The 17,113-nt window shown below is 42.5% G+C and overlaps 1 protein-coding gene across 1 annotated transcript; it reads left to right on the top strand.

The window, feature by feature from the left end:
* The first annotated feature begins 217 nt into the window (after positions 1–217).
* LOC101078704 (solute carrier family 22 member 5-like) lies at positions 218–16,682 on the top strand. Its single transcript, XM_011611313.2, has 11 exons — positions 218–551; positions 1,458–1,640; positions 1,959–2,062; positions 2,141–2,304; positions 2,390–2,561; positions 3,488–3,620; positions 4,029–4,129; positions 4,236–4,450; positions 4,854–5,036; positions 5,120–5,255; positions 16,170–16,682. The coding sequence occupies exons 1-11, from the start codon at positions 345–347 to the stop codon at positions 16,231–16,233; spliced, it is 1,662 nt and encodes a 553-aa protein (XP_011609615.2). The 5' UTR covers positions 218–344; the 3' UTR covers positions 16,234–16,682.
* The last annotated feature ends 431 nt before the right edge of the window (positions 16,683–17,113 follow it).

Here is a 17,113-nt window from a genome sequence, read left to right on the forward strand (position 1 = left end):
TAATGCAGAGGAGTGGTTAGCTGGACAGTGACAAGAAAGAAGGTTTGTCTGCTTACATGTCGACAGTGGGGACTTTGGAAGACTTGCTCTTCCTCTTCTTCTTAAGACAATCTCCAAAATTGAACAACTGAAGTCAAACTTCCCATTCATTTCCAGAAAGGTAGGTGAACATATTGTGCTGCTTTCATTTTAATGATTGTCTTGGATGTCTATTTGGTATTGTCACTTCTCTTTTGCTCCTTCCTATGCACATATATTTTGCATGTTTGTAATAAATCACTAAATGAAACTATTTTCATCAGCAACATCTCCCACTCAGGTCTAAATATACCAACTGAGATGCAATGAAGGATTATGAAGACACAATAGCTTTTCTGGGCCAGTGGGGACGTTTCCAGGCGATAGTCTTTTTCCTGCTCTGTGCCAGCATTGTGCCTAATGGAATGATGACTTTCTCTAGCGTCTTCTTAGCTGACATTCCAAGTCACCACTGCCTGATCCCGGATGTTAATTTGACCCAAGACTGGCTTAGTGCGATTATCCCTAAAGAGGTGTACATAATTATAAACTTGTGATTTATAACAAAGTACTGCACAGAACTCATTACCAGAGATTTATGGTCATATTTGTCATTTCAACATGCTGAAACTGAAGATTACTCTATAAAACCATTTATTCAACTTGTTCCCAAGGTTTGAACGACAAAAAAAATCCTGTAGACCTTAAAAGAGACTCTGTCAGTCTCCCAGAGCCAGGTCAGCAGACAGGCTCAATTATTACGTTGCTGACTCTCCTGGCAGTGTGATAATCATTGTATGTAAGTTTATGCATGTTCATGTTTTGAGGAAAACCTGAGGCCAGCAGCAGGATCCGAGCATTGACAGTTCTGAATTGGCAGATAGGCAAATTTACCACATCCTACCTTCCTAACAATGCGCTTGGCTGGCAGAAACAGCACCTGGAAGTACTTGTAACAACAATAATACGGCCTAGATAATAAATACCAGTGGGAATTTTCTATTCATATACTTATATTCTTTATCAAATACTTGCCTACTCAATCAGCAAAGCAGGTTGTGAATTAGCTACAGTGTTCTAAACCATTAACTTTCTTCAACATGGAAGACATTCAGGCACAGTTCAGAAAAACAGCAGGCTCACCTGATCAGCATATACTCCACACTGCCTTCTTTCATCAAGCAGCAGCATCATGTCCAGTGGAACACCAGTGCTGGTACAACATAATGTAAAAAGCTCTCATCGACACTATCCAGCTTTCCCTCACATTCATGAAATGGCAACAAGAATCCGGTAATAATATTAAAGGCAGCATTATATTGGCTATTTATTTTTCTTTAAATAATATATGTTAAAACACTTGCCAGGAGAATTTCTCCACCCCCCTAAAATTAGATAAATAAATGCAATAATATCATTTTTGTGATTGTTAATGAAAGGTGGTGAATGGGCATGAGGAACTGAGCAGATGCAGCAGGTACCGCCTGGACGTGGTCAGGAATCTCTCTGACCGGGGTCTCGTACCTGGCAGAGACATCAACGTCACCGAACTTGAGCAGGAGGAATGTCTGGATGGGTGGAGCTACAGCAAAGACATCTACCAATCTACCATAGTGTCCAAGGTAAAATGACTGTATATTTATATATACTGTAAGTTCATGTCGGGTGTAATCATTTGCATATGACCCCGAGGATCGGTTGTCATTGGTTGCCAGACTGAGCTGCCTGGTTATTATTTAAGGATGGCATTTTACCACTTTAGGATTTACATGGTATTTAAAATCTCCTCTCGGGCAACTTTAACCTCACCTCAGTAAATGAGCGAATCAAAGATAATTTTTATGGATAAGTGGCACAAGAATCAAGACACTTAAATGAATATTTTCCTAAAATATTCCAGTTGGTTTAACTGAGTAAATGTTCACATATGCTTATTCCAGTTTGACCTGGTGTGCAGCGACCAGTGGAAGCAGCCATTCACTTCCACTGTTTTCTTGCTGGGAGTTCTTTTCGGATCCTTCGTTTCAGGACAGATCGCAGACAGGTAGTTAAAACAACACCATAGAAGTATATGGTGGTGTGACCAACTTATTCATCATAACGATTTCTCTATTTGTTCCAGGTTTGGAAGAAAACCTGTGATCTTTGCCACTATGGCTTTTCAAGCGATTGCTACCATTGTTCAAATGTTTTCAAATTCTTTGTTTTTCAATTCAATGTTCTGCATCCTCTTCTTCATCACTGGTTTAGGACGGGTTTCCAGCTATGTATCTGCATTTGTGTTGGGTAAACATGAACACCTGACATTGAGAGCTGTGTTCGGTATGTAATTTGACCATAATGTTTTAATCATTTCTCTGCTTTTGTCCAGGTACTGAGATCTTAACTGGGAAAGTATGCATCATGTTCTCAGCTTTGGGTGTTTGTGTGGGCTTTGCTGTTGGCTACATGCTGCTGCCTCTTTTTGCATACTTTTTACGGGACTGGCAATCTCTCCTGTTTGGTATCTCTCTACCCTGTATGGCCTACCTTCCTCTCTGGTGGTAGGTTGTATTTTAAAGCAAATATTTCAGGTCCACTTTCAAAATTTCTTTTTGTCTGTCAGGACTTTGGCATCCATATCAGGTTTACATTTCAGCAGTGAACATTTTGTCCTGGAAAAGCAAAGGGAAGGCACGCCATGTGTTGGAACAATTTGAAATAGTTTCAAGGGCAGACCTTGGGATTTCTGCAGTTTGTAAATACGAGTCCAGGGTCAAAGTTTTGAGGAGTAAGTTGCATGGCTGAGTAACAACAGTCCAAGATTCTGTACTTTGTCACTTCGAACCTTCTAGGTATATGCATATAGATAGCCATCATAATACATAGCTATAACAGATACAAGATATCGATACAAACACAGTCTTTTATTACATGTGTATTATTATCATACCATACTGGGGCAAAAAGGTTACAGTTGGAAGGAGGCAATGGCACTTGTCCTTGAACCCGTTTAACTGTCACTGAAGTCCTGTCTCAAATGAAAACTTGCCAAGCTCTGGCCAAGAGCTGTAGCCATTCAAACTTTAGCACAAGGTAGACTCAATAGACAGAATGAAGGAGGAAGTTTGGGGTGGGTTTTTTTTTTTTTTGCAATTTTAGTAATATTTTAAAGGTGTGTGTTTCTTTTTGTTTTTTTCTACTGGCTCTATTTTCTTATATTTAGTGTAGAAGAGAGACAAACTCACTGAGCTCTGCAGATGCTAAAGGACTTGGTGACACCCCCATTAAATAGCGTAGTGGTTTGAGCCATTTCATTTCTGATACGCACAGTTGCAAGCTGTTGTTTTTAACAGTATATCAATGCTGTGCTTTAAGCTGTCCATCATAGTTGTAAATACACGGTAAATACATGGTGAAAGCAAAATCTTGATAATTATGATTTTATTATCCCCAAAGGGTTAATCATCTTTTTTGAATATTGCCACAGGGTTATCCCAGAGTCTCCTCGATGGTTGCTCTCCCAGGGAAGAGTAGCAGAAGCTGAGGCTGTGGTGAAGAAGGCTGCTAGGATCAACAAAATCAACATGCCCCATGTTGTCTTTGAAAGTTACAGCCACCATGTAAGTCTGCTGACTTGGCACAAAGTGTGTGATTGACTGTGTGGGGGTGTGTAACCCATGAGTGCCTCTGTCAATAAACATTCAAGTAAATTTATTTTATACATGGGTCAAAAAAATAATAGGGTCACTTAAGTTGAAAATTAAAATCCAGTAGCACCAGAAATGGTAAAACACTCAATCCATATGAGGACGATTTAGGCTGGTGTCACCAGACACTCACATCTGTCTCATGGCCTCATTTGTGAAAAGAACAAGGTACCAGCAGCAAATCTGATAACTGTATTGTGCTCTGGCAAACACGCGCTTCGTGTGTTTCCTTGATTTTTCAGTAGTTCAGAATTCAATATCTTTAAATTGGGAGAAAATAACCACATTTCAATGAAGTTTCCAATGAATATCATTTTTCAGGTTGATGAGAAAAAGACAGACTCAACAAAACGCCATAATATCATTCACCTGCTGAAGACAAGTAACATCAGAAATATAACCCTAATTGTGTGCCTGTTGTGGTGAGTACACAATTTGAGAGCTTAAATTAATAGTTAAATCTTCCTGATCATTAAAATTGTCTCATACTGTATATTCTTGTAATTTGAAATTGCTTTACCTCCTCAGGTTTACTCTGAGAACTGGCTACTACGGCTTGTCTTTGAACACATCCCAGCTTCACGCTGATCCTTACATCAGCGCTTTCATGTCAGCAACTATAGAAATACCGGCATACATTTGCATCTGGCTGGCGCTGCAATACCTAAAAAGGCAACTGACGATCATCTTTTTCCTCTTCCTTGGAGCCATGTCGCTCCTTCTCATTCAGCTGGTGCCTGAAAGTATGACATGTGACACACAGCAACATCTCATCTGACAGACTACAGTATTGTCTAATATGAAATCAATGAAATCCACCTTTAAGATGACAGTGCTCCTTGGGAGAGGGTGTAAAAGAGCAGTCTTGCAATTCAAAGAAATCAAAGGAAAAAGAGGACTAAGTGATGAAAAAGGAGATTGGAAAGTGAAACTTTAAGGGGTCCCTAAATCGTTCTCGTTGTGGATGATGTGTTTGTCGGGTAGCACCCCTAGAGATTGCTATATTCCCTGTAGCCCGAAAATCCCAATTTTCCGCTCTATGAAGACATTTACAATTAGATACAATGAATGATCACATGAGTTAAAATCTTGCATTTTGCAGAGGATCCTACCACATTTCGGGCTTTGATGTGATCCCTTCTCTAGGTTTATCATGGATGGCTGTTGCTCTGGAGATGGTGGGTAAATTTGCTGTGACAGCTGGGTCCAACTTCATGTATGTCTACGTAGCTGAGCTTTTCCCGACAGTGCTCCGGAACACCACAACAGGAGCGTGCAGCATTCTTTCCCGAGCAGGGAGCGCCACTGCTCCTTTTCTGTTCCAGCTTAGTGAGTAGACTGGTCTTTAATTCTAATCATTGCAATTTAAAATTTTCCAAACAAAGGTCTACATTCCACTAATGTTTCAACAGCTGTATACTTTAAGTTCCTGCCATATATCATTCTGGGGACTCTTTCTGTTGTATCAAGTCTGACTGTCTTCTTCCTGCCGGAGACATTTCAAGTTCCTCTTCCTCAGACCATTGAGGAAATGACAGCAACTAAACGGTGAGTTTTTGTAGGACTATTGTCTACTATCTCCTGTATCAAAGTTTATGAAGATCTGTGAATTCTTAGTCGGTGCGTTTCAGTTGAGACCCTTGTAAGAGAGAAGAAATGGACCACTTCTTGTCAAAGTGACAGGTTGACCTTTCCCTGAACCCGCCCACATCTGTTCCCCCCCCCCTCCACCTCCCTTTCTCCCTCCCGCCTCCCGCCATTCTCCCTTGCCCACCTGTTTTTAATAAGGAAGGGCGGGAGTTACAAAACAGTTACAAATCAGTTTTGCCATAGTCCTGGCATATCCATCTGTGGGCAACATGAGTAGTTCTACATCCGTGATTGGTGAGACGGCTGTGACCGTTATAAGAGAATTGTGTGGAAAAGTAGTTGAAAAATCCACGGTGTTTGTACAGCGTTCTCAGGCGTCACCTTCTGAGCCTTTGCAGCAAGAATGGTCTCGTGACCCTGGGGGATCGACTCATCTCTCAGTCGAGCGCTACCCACCCCTATCGCTGCATGATTGAGACCCTGCTCAACTTTTCACCGGACACGCTCTCCAGTCAGTTTACCGGGGGTCTTTTTTACAAAGATACCGCCGGGTCAGTGGACTCTATCGTGCTCGTGAACGGTCCAAATAAAGGGTTAACGAGGAGAGCCGCGTCCACAGCCCGTTCCAGAGAAGTACACCTGCTCGGTCCTCTCCACGGGGACATCTTTTTCTGCGAGAGACTATTGCTCAACTCTGTCGATTTGAGAATTAAACTGATGCGAGCCAACGATGCTTTCTGCCTCATGGGGACGCGTGACTCTGCTTTTAGCCTAAAAGTACTGGGGGCTTCCCTATTTGTTAAAAAAGTAGCCGTGTCCCCTGCAGTCAGGTTAGGTCACGCCGCCGCCTTAATGAAGGGCAACGCTCTCTACCCCCTTTCACGCGTTAATGTGAAAACTTACTCTATTCCGGCAAACTCTAGGGTTTGCAACCAGGAGAATCTGTTTCTGGGTAGCATACCAAAGTACGTGGTTCTGGGTATGGTACACCACGAGGCTTTCACAGGAAGACGAGACCTGTCGCCTTTTAATTTCAGACACTATGACATCGAATACCTGGCTCTCTGTCAGGACGGCCGGCAAGTTCCGGCTAAAGCTTTCCAACCCGATTTTAACAACGGGGTGTCCGTCAGAGAATTCTACAACATGTTCCTGGCTACCGGGAGACATCTCAAAGATTTACCCCTGAGTATCAGCCGTGATGACTTTAATGACGGCTACTCTCTGTTTGTGTTTAATCTCAATCCGAGCGATGACAACGACGCACTGTCTACCGTCTCAAACGGAAACCTCAGGCTGGAGTTGAGATTTAGAACACCCCTGCAGCACACCGCGACCCTTATCGTCTACGCCTGTTACGATTCTATTCTGGAGATCAACGCCAAGAGGCAGGTGCTGGTGGACTATTATTAAAAGATGGACAACGTTCAACTAGAGAACCTTCTGCATAGCCTGCTGGGAGATGTGTTTTGCGGGGTGTGGGCGTCCGATCAACTGCCCATGCTGAATCCCTCTTTTAGAACCCCGGCCTACTTTATCGTCAACACACATCCGGCTCACATGCCGGGGGAGCACTGGTTAGCTTTGACGCTGGAAAATGGTGGCATAGCCACCTTTTTTGATTCTTATGGATTTCCGCCGGACTTTGATCACTACCCCCCGAGCATCTTACAGTTTCTGGAAAAACGTTCTAAAAACATTGAGTACCACGACGTTCAGTTGCAGCACCACATGTCGACGGTCTGCGGACAACATTGCATCTATTACCTCTGTCACCGCGCGTGCGGGCTATCTTTTGATCAAGTACTGTCTTTGTACAATGATGATTGTAATAAAGAATGACTTCATGGTGTACGACTATGTGAGGAAATATCAGCGCTGTATTAGAAATAAAATCAATGGTCCCTCCAAGCAGGGGTGTTGTTTTTTGCAATGTTTTAAAGATTTTTAAAGTTTTTGAATGAATGACTGTACGCTCGAAAAAATGTTTAATAAACGCTTTATTGGTAAAAGACAAAACTTTGTGTATTACATTTATTCACGATGAAATGTTAATCCAACGCGGGGGGTCATTTGTTCGTCTTCTAGTTTTTGACGGTAGATCCGCAGGTGTTTCAGAGTCTTGAGATCCGATCGCATCCATCTTGAGGAGTCGGTATTGATTACGCGCTTTTGGGTTACTTATAGAAGACAAAGGGATGTTTAATTCTGAGAGAGTATTTAAAAAATGTGTCCATCCGGGAGGTTCAGAACCCTCTGATTTTTTCTTTTTAAAAGGAAACAAGAGTCGTTTGAATAGATCGATCATGTGAGACCCTTTTACAACGTTGCCCCGGTACACAAATTCCCCTTTTGTATTCCAAACATCGTGACGGTCGGATAATTTCTTTAAGACGTATTCGGCGTTCTTGCGATCTCGCGGTGGGAGGCTCTGCAACACGTCGTCGATGATGCTATCGGACATCCGTACGTCCGTCCCAGAATCTGCCTCTGCCTCCGTCTTTGTCAGATTCTCTGTCAGATTCTCTGTCTGATCCTGCTTCACAAAGCTCAGATATCTTTGCAGTAACGCGTTATATTTTTTAATTTTTTCATGAGAGCTCAGCCCCTGCTCGTTTAAGATGGCTCTCATCCTAGCATCCAAATCGTCCTCCGCGACATCTCTGATGGACTGGGAGGGTCGCGTCAGGCGGTTGAGTTGATGAGGGGTGACGAGAAACATTTTTTGGGCCTTTTTCAAAGTCATTTTCGTATCAATCCTCCGACGAGGTTCCCGATCAAAGGTACCACCGCTGAGAGGAGAGGTAAAAGAAATCCGCCCGTCTGCTTCTTTAGAACCTGTTGCTTCCTCTTTAAACTGGTTCTTTTATCAGCCAACAGTTTGATAATTTTTTTCTGTCTCTTCAGTTTTTTAAATTGAGAAGGAGTCAGGGGGACGTTTCCTTTTAGAAGATTTAAAGAAATCTCACACAGTGTCTGGATAAAATCCGGGGAGCTGTGAATAAGAATGTCTCTACGTTTCTTGGGTGTGCCACGGTACAGGGCCTTCAGCAGGGGTGCGTTTCTTTTTATACGCGCTGACATGATGATCTACGTCGACGCTCTGGGGATGTAAACGGCCGCTTGCTGGTGAGGAAGTACACCCGTTCTCAGTCTGTACGGATCTGGGCAGACGGGGGTGAGATCCACTATTAAATACCCGTGAGGGTCTTTTGTGGCGTCTTCAAAACTCTCCAAGAAAAATGTCTTTTGTGATGGAAAAATCTGATGAGCCAATATATTCATTTGTAGTTTATCCCGTGGGTTTTTAAACATGACCAAATAATTGCTGTTCAAACTGATGGTGCGACTGTGTTTACCCTGGTGAAACACGTTTTGAGTCAACATCATAACACTCATGTTTCTGTGGTGGCGATACTGTGTAAAAATCTTTACCACTTCAGGATGGTCAGAGGCTTGAAAAATAACATCGTCCAAAATAATCAAATGCTTTTGATCAGGAGGAAACAGTGTTTCATCTTCAAAAGAATCAGGCAGACCTTTGACAAATTTAATGTTTTTAATCATCTTTTGCAGTTCAGCGTACATAGGTTGAAAAGAGGTATAAATCCACACGATATTGTCAGGTACAACATTTATTACACGGTCACAGTTTTCCAATACATTTTTTACAAAATAGGTCTTTCCACACCCGCTCGGACCCGCGATTAAACAAGAAAAAGGAAAGATAAACCTAGGATCAAATTCAATTTCCTGCATTTCTAATACCCGAAAGGCAGAGTTGTTCCGTCAGCAAAGAGTCATCTTTTGTCATACACCACCCTAAATTTTTTATCAAATGACACATTTCTCAATGCGAAACACTTTTTATCACGTCTGATGCTGTGTTGACGGATCTCGATCGTGTTTCCCTCTTGTTTATTACTCAGGTAACCCTCCACCAGCTCTCTGACACTGTCAAAGCTCACACGCTCACAAAATTCCCGGGTCTGAGTGATACCTTTCACACGCATGACGACTTTCTTTTTATTTCGTGTTTGGTACGCGTAACTCTTGGGACCCGCCGCTGCAAACTCTTGAATGCTGTCACCATCCAGTTCATCCGTCAGGTCACCTAAATAGTTACCCAGCTCTAGAGGTTTCTCACCCTCTTTGACCAGATAGATTAAACTATCTGTGTCGATGTAAAACACTCTGTCTTGTAGTTTTTCCAGATAACTGTACAGCTTCAGTCGTGCGTGTGCTGTGGTGAATGCTGCAATAAAAACATTACTCTGTTTACCTGGGGGTTGAACGTACCTGTCGGTGTATTTCCACCTGATGAGAGCTCTGTTGCTGTGGAGAACGGAAAAGTATTCGACTTTGTATTTACCTGAAAACATGTAACTAAAGAATTCTTTAGGATCTGAGACAATGGTGGTTTTAAACAAATTATCTCTCTGTGCAAACTTTCCCCACAAACTGTTGAGACACAATTTAGCAACCTGTCTTTTCACAGGATTGGTCTCGATTTTGCCAGCATCTAAAAGAATGCCCTGATGCTCCTGATAGTCCCTGATGTATTTTTCCCTGCTCTCTCGGTCCGTCGCCTCAGCGGGGTAACCCGAGGCTTCCTGCTTTCCTTTCAAAAAGGTGTGTATGTAGTCGGTAAACACAGTGTCGCTGCTCTTGTCAAAGTGCCAGACTTCTGTAATTTTACCCACCCTGTACCCCACATCCAGAGCTTTGATGAATTCAACGGTGACCCAGACCCCCGTCAGAGCTCTGCCCTCATCGTCGTGTTCGCAGGGGCCACCCTCATTGTTAGTTTCGGCACAGGTGCGACACAGTGTAAAGAGTAATTTACCTCCCTCACTTTTGTGCGGTAACACGGGGAATAAAAGACCTCGAGGAGGATACACAGTGGCTCTGATGAAGCCGTAGTAGCTGCGTGGGTCCTCGAAATCTTTGTAGATGATCACGGGGTGACCAAAGGGGTAAGAGCAAGTACTGTTGACAAACGGGTACAGTGAGGTGACATCAACATAGTGGATGGTTTCATCGGGCGCTGCCGTGTGTCGCAGTTTTAAAGCGCTCGTTCTACCTCCGAAAAGTGCTTTTCGGGGGTTGAGAGGCTGAGGAGCGTTAAAGCAACGGAGAAATTCTTTAACCTCCGTGCATGTTGTTTTCATCTGGTTCCACGTGTGTTCTCTCATGACTACAACACGAACCCCATGTGTGGTCTGTAGCTCACTCACCCTCTTCTCACTTTTGTAGTGCAGTTCACCAAAGGTGACGCCTCTCATATCGCACTGTACTGTGGGATCAAAGCAACTGGGACAGCCGTGGTAAAAACATCCATGAAATTCCCAGACATGTTTTACACCGTCAATCTCAGCATATCCGTCTACGAAAAATGCACCAATCTGTTTTTCACCCATGTTTAGAGCATGCTGTATAAAGATTTTTTCTTTGTGCATCAACCATTCTAACCATTGAACCGATGCGCTAGAGAATCTTTTGCTCTGATTCAAATAGTTGTGAGGGCAGGGGATAGCCAGAGTGTTAGGAGTCAGATAATTGGTGCGAAACACCTTCATACAGGCTCCGGCTATGGTGATAGAACCAAAAGGGTCTACCCCCGTCTCACCTAGGAACTGATCTCTAAATTTAAGACTGCCCTGGGTGAGAATGTCAACATCATTTTTGCAGTACAGCGAGGCCTCCTTTTTGAAGTCAAAGGTACCTCGGCTGACCTCGTTGTACCACGGGTCAAATTCTTCCCGTTCGCGCACCGTCATGCGATCTACGTCGTAGTCGGACGGAACGGGATAGGGCCCCACGTAATTGAGGTGAATTTCTGAGCTAAATTTGTGTGGGAAATACCCCTTGGTCTTGTCAGTGAATCCTAAGGCTTTGGGCATAGCGCTGAGACGCATGGGGAGAAATGACAGGGAATCTATGAATTTGAGACCATAATGGGATTCCTCAAAACTGAGGATTTTACTCCCGTTCATCAGAATCTGTTGTGGCGTCACATCCAGTTCCAACATACCTTTTAACACCAGATAACTGTCAAACCCCTTGGCATTATGGGCTATAAAGATGTTCTGTTTGTATCGTGGCTTCCTGAAATGCAAAATAAACATTTTAGCACAGTCAAGACCATAAAACGCCTTCTCTTCACCTTTGGATGTTTTTGTATGCACTAAAAAAGGAACATGCTCTCCATTTTGACCCACAAATGTTTCAAAATCATAAAAAACCAAATCAGGATGTGAGATGTCTGGTTGGAGGGTAGGAATGTAACAACTATGATCGACTTTAGAGTCGCTCTGCAGTTTTTCACCACAGATTTTACATTTTTTCACCGCACAGCGATGCTTTGCATCGTCTAACGACAAATTGACACTGTAGTATAGTTCGCATCGTGCGCATTTTTTGATTTGGTCGCAGAGGCTGGACTTTCTGCTTGAACCGACCAATTTGTGTCTGGTGAAACAAGAGGGTGAGCGACACGTTCTGTTACAGTCAGAGCAAACCACTGTGTTGAACCCTTCTGTGGGGCAGGCAGGATCGTTGCACACTGCGCAGTAACCTTTACAAAAGTGGGTATAGGGGTGCTTAAAAGTCTTGTAACAATAATTACAGACTGACGACCCCAGGAAGGCTTTGAGATTTTTTATCCCATAATAGTGATTTTGTAGTAAAAAGAGAAACAACTGATTGGAACGATCAGAGAATTTTGTCTCATAATGTGAGAGGGGTTTACTGTGGCATGTTCTGTAAAACACAACAATTTTACGCCCCAGAATATTTTCAAATTTACCAATGTCACTGAAAGTGACGGGGGTCTCATCATTTAAACCAGCCTGATGCTGCAACTTCCTCGCAATATCAAGGCATTCTCTTTCAGTAAGTTTCGGGTAGATAACGTGAGCTAGACTGATGGCGAAGCAAAGCTGGTTGTCTCTGTTGTCTACGATAAATAAGTGACGTCTTTTTTTGTCAATGATTTCACAGTCTAGAGTTTTCTCCATCTTACGTTTGGCACCTCCTCCTGGGTTCTGCACCACGTGAAGGATGAATTCTATATTCTCATCCGATGAAATGATACCGTTTGACTGCACAATCCGATCTAGCATTCCATTAAAAGCCGGTAGAATATTTTCACCTTGTTCATCCACAGCAACTGTAACATGATTGTGTACGTTTTCACCCACCACCTCCAACTGTATTAAATCGTTGCGACTACTATGTCGTCTGGCAACATCCACCAATTCGCTGATAACCCCTGTTACATCTCGATAGAATGTTGCAATGTCAGGCACATTTCCCCGAGTGGGAATGTTAAAGGAGCGTCTTGTTCTCCATGTGATAAAATCATTAAAAAACCTCTCACCCCGCTCAGGAGAGAGATCGGATGGATTTTCTCCTAGCCCTCCTCCCCCTTGCTGAGGAGAAAGATGGGCTGAGGGGCTGCTCTCTGACCCCCCTTCTCCTGGCCTCTCATCCTGTTCAGGAGGGGGGTTAGGAAGAGCCGATTGTGTCTCGGCTGAATCCGTCTCTGATCTGATTGTTACCGCGTGTAAGACATGATCACTTTGCGTGTGGAGAGCTGATGAAGGAGAATGATTTTCAAACTCTACTGCATTAACTGCATTAAGGTTTTCGAGGGCATCATTTATGAGTTGTAAGGTGTCAAGTTCTAGGACGTTTTCATTTTGCTCTGTAAAATGTAAATTTATTGGAATGGAGATTGGAATTTCACTTAATTGATCAACAGCTATTTGTAAAGCATTCGGTACTTGATTAAAATATTCAACATTGAAATCCTCATCACTTAATTGATCAACAGCTATTTGTAAAACAATCGGTACTTGATTAAAATATTCAACATTGAAATCCTCATCCATATCTTAAACAAAAGACAGAAAAAGGAAAAAAAAAAATTACAGCTTTTTCAACACTGTTTTAGTACACCTTTGGTTACAATTGGAGGAAACAATATACCGTATGACATTATTGAAAATCTCCAGCACTACCTTGTCTTGGGGGTGTTGGGAATGAATGTAGCAGCCTGTATCCTCAGCCCTGTCAAAGAGCGGATCAGGAACGCTCTCGTGGTGCTCGTGCTGTTGTTGGGGATGATTGTATCCGGCTGTATCCCCGTCCACCCTGTTGAAGGACGGTTGACGAACGCTCTCGTGGTGCTTGTGCTGTTGTTGGGGATGATCGTTGCCCCCCGTATCCCCCTCGACCCTGTTGAAGGACGGTTCAGGAACGCTCTCGTTTAATCTCAACCCTGAATCTGTAATTAGATGAGAGATGAGTTATTATTTTTTTTTATATATTATTATTATTATTAGTCAAGAAGATATAGTATAAAATATACCATCAAACAATCTCCTGACAATGTTAGACTTGTGTCTCTGGTTCCTACGTCTCCTTATCGGCCTCGCAGGTTCGAAAGGATCTGGTGCCGCTGTAAGTACAGGGGTCAGAGTGGTACACGCTTGCCGTATTCTACGTCTCCTCGCAGGGGCAGAAGGTTCACGGGAGAGTGGAGCTGCCGTGGGAGTCACAGTGCTCAGAGAGGCGCACGTTTGAAGGTTCTGTTTTGATGGTTCTGTTTAGACAGAGGGGAAAATCGTTAAAATACAAATCATCAAAACGGCACATATTTTGTATATACTTCTAATCACAGATAAATATATTACCTTGTACAGTCGACTTCGGTCCTCCTGGCTGTCTCACACGTCTTCTGGAGAGTTTGTTCGTCTGCTTACTTGAGTCAGTCCCATGTTGAAGTGCCGAGGTTTCCCTCTCAATCTCAATTTCACCAATTTCAGTTACACAGCAATTTGTCCCCTGCACGGGGGGTGGGGTTTCAGAACACAGCAATGCTTTTACTGCTTTTTCAGTTTCTTGGTTGTCTTCGGATACCAATCTTTCAGCCCTGGCTAACAGATCTGAAAAATGTATCATAAAAAGTTATATTTCAGCAATCTATGAACAACTGAGCTGTTCATAAAAAACAAAACAAAACAAAACAAAAAAAAACTGTATGTAAAATACCAATGTCTGTTTGCGTGAGGGTTATTCCTTCAAACTCATCGGCGCTGACTTTAAAGATACAGAAAGTTACACTTAAAAATCTAGAATAAAAATAGAACAACTTTCAGGTTAAAAAGATCACGGATTGCTTACCAGGATAAATTGGCATATGGTGAACCTCTACTGTAACTTCTAAAACACAGTTATTCGTAAATAGTAGTTAATGATTAATAGTTCATTCATTAATAGTTTTCTAAAACTATTTAGAAAACTACAGAGAAAAAGTTTGGGAAGAATTTGAGGCTTACCGGTAGTCATCTTTGCAGCCATCTTTGTTTGTTACACGCGCTCGCAGACGGTGAAGCTTCCGATGAAGTTCTGGAGGACTGAGCTAATGACTGTGAGATGATCATGTATATATTCGCTTTACAATGCTCGGCGAGAAGGAAAAAAAAAAAAGTTGATTGGCGCCGAAAAGTCTGATATTGACGACTGCCCCGGTGGACCAACTGGTGGTGATGTAGCTCCCATGGGGATAAGTCCCTACACGGGAACTCTACCAAACAACAGGTTCAGGCGATATAACTCATGTTAAGAATGTTTTTCTCCAGGAGGGCCTCCAGGTCTCCAGGGGATTTAAGCTTCTTCAGTTACACACCTCGGACACCGGAAGACAACGTAGGCCCCTAAATTTCTTACTTGAGGCCACCAACTCTTTTCTCTTTTCTTCTGAACCACAGTGTTAGGGTTCTAACAGTCTAACTTTCTCCAATAGTTTTCTCTTCTCTAGTTTTCACAAATGTTTCACAAAATGTTTGTTCTGTGGAAGGTTTCTGTTCTGTGTTGTTTCTTTCTTCACAGCCTTCTTCAGTCACACACACCATTCCCGGTTTGATCAGTTTCAACACACCCCAGTCATTGGAAGACATCGTAGCCGACAACATAGGCCCCTCAGTGGAAGATTCTTCACGCTGATAGAGAATCAACTCCCCCGTCTTGTAACGGAACACATACCCAAAACTCCCTGTTTGACTATAAGGCTCCAAAGACCATTCTTGCTGCAAAGGCTCAGAAGGTGACGCCTGAGAACGCTGTACAAACACCGTGGATTTTTCAACTACTTTTCCACACAATTCTCTTATAACGGTCACAGCCGTCTCACCAATCACGGATGTAGAACTACTCATGTTGTCCACAGATGGATATGCCAGGACTATGGCAAAACTGATTTGTAACTGTTTTGTAACTCCCGCCCTTCCTTATTAAAAACAGGTGGGCAAGGGAGAATGGCGGGAGGCGGGAGGCGGGAGGGAGAAAGGGAGGGGGGGGGGGGGGGGGGGGGGGGGGGAACAGATGTGGGCGGGTTCAGGGAAAGGTCAACCTGTCACTTTGACAAGAAGTGGTCCATTTCTTCTCTCTTGTACATGGGTGCCTCTCCAAAGCCTCGTAAACAATAATTACAACCTAGAGAATAATGACCAGAGGGTTTCACTTTCATACATGTTTCTACTAGTTTTGTGATAAACGGGAATTCCTCAATCACTATTACATAACCCAAACCTTTTAAACAAAAATACCACTTGAGCAGCAGAATAGGAAACGTTCTTCCTTCTGTTTTAAAATGCAAGTGAAATGTGAAAATACTGAAAAACCAAAGCGTTAAGGAAAATTACAACAGCATTTTATGATCGGGTTCCAGTTAATGGAGGCATTTAAATCCAGATGTGGAGATTTGTTTGTATCTAGGACTGCTGAAACATTTATGATAATGTGAGAAATTTGGGTATTTGTCTGCATAAAACCCACTGATGATTTGTTTTTTATGTTTGCTTACAGCATGAACTGCCTGTTCCGGAAGCAGAACAAATCACCTGGAGTGGTAGCTGAAACCCAACTCTGATCTCAACTATGTTTTTTTTATTCAGACATGGAAGTGCAGCTGAGCGTGTATGTAGCATAAAACCTAAAAATGGATCTAACTGTGTCAACCTTCTGTTCACACAGGTTCATCTTTGCAGATGATTTACTGTCTGCCAAGGAGATTATCTGACGGCCAGATGTTTCAGGTTTTTTTTTTTAGCAAATTAACTTCAATAATGGGGGAGGCAATGATTAAATTTGGTGACAATCCCACATTGGTTTGACCTTTGATCTTCCAAAGAGCAAAGTCAAGGGGTTTTGTTCGTAAAGTGCCCTACTACTATCATATTTCATTAAAGCAAAAGCAAATTGGTGGAGGCCTGCTCTCTCTGAGTACTTTATTTTCTAGTTATATATTATGATGGGTGTTTTTTTCCCTGGCTCAGCAGTCTGCACAGTGTATTTAGCTGTGTCAATATATTAATGTGATGGGGCTATAAACTACTGCAGATGATAGCTTGAGCTGTAATGTTATTGGACTTGTAGCACACATGGAACTATCCATTATTTTGAGCAGTTTGTTCACAATAATGGATAGTTCCATGTGTGCTACAAGTCCAAAGAAGCGTACATTTAAAAAAAATCAATAAAATCAAGCAAGCAGATTTTTGTGCTCTTTATTTCATTTCACTCTTGCAGGCCCCCCTCGTTTGATGCTCCACTTCCTGTTTTTTCTCTATTTAAGATATTTTGTAGTTATACTGCTTTATATTTTCCACTTAGTATTATTTTATGATGCATTTTTACTGCAGCAACATTGTAAATTTCCACTGTTGGAGGGGAATCTTTAATAAACTAATAAATAACTGCAACAAATGTTTTATTTTATGTATGTAAATTGTTATTGTCTGAACGAAGAG

This window comes from Takifugu rubripes, chromosome 15 (assembly GCF_901000725.2).
Source record: "Takifugu rubripes chromosome 15, fTakRub1.2, whole genome shotgun sequence".
Taxonomy (NCBI): domain Eukaryota; kingdom Metazoa; phylum Chordata; class Actinopteri; order Tetraodontiformes; family Tetraodontidae; genus Takifugu; species Takifugu rubripes.

Bases quoted from the DNA above. Each gene is read 5' to 3' on its own strand.
- LOC101078704 (XM_011611313.2), top strand. From the start codon at position 345: ATGAAGGATTATGAAGACACAATAGCTTTTCTGGGCCAGTGGGGACGT. The intron at 2,063-2,140 runs GTAGTTAAAACA...TATTTGTTCCAG, and splicing joins TCAGGACAGATCGCAGACAG to GTTTGGAAGAAAACCTGTGA. The intron at 5,037-5,119 runs GTGAGTAGACTG...ATGTTTCAACAG, and splicing joins TCCTTTTCTGTTCCAGCTTA to CTGTATACTTTAAGTTCCTG.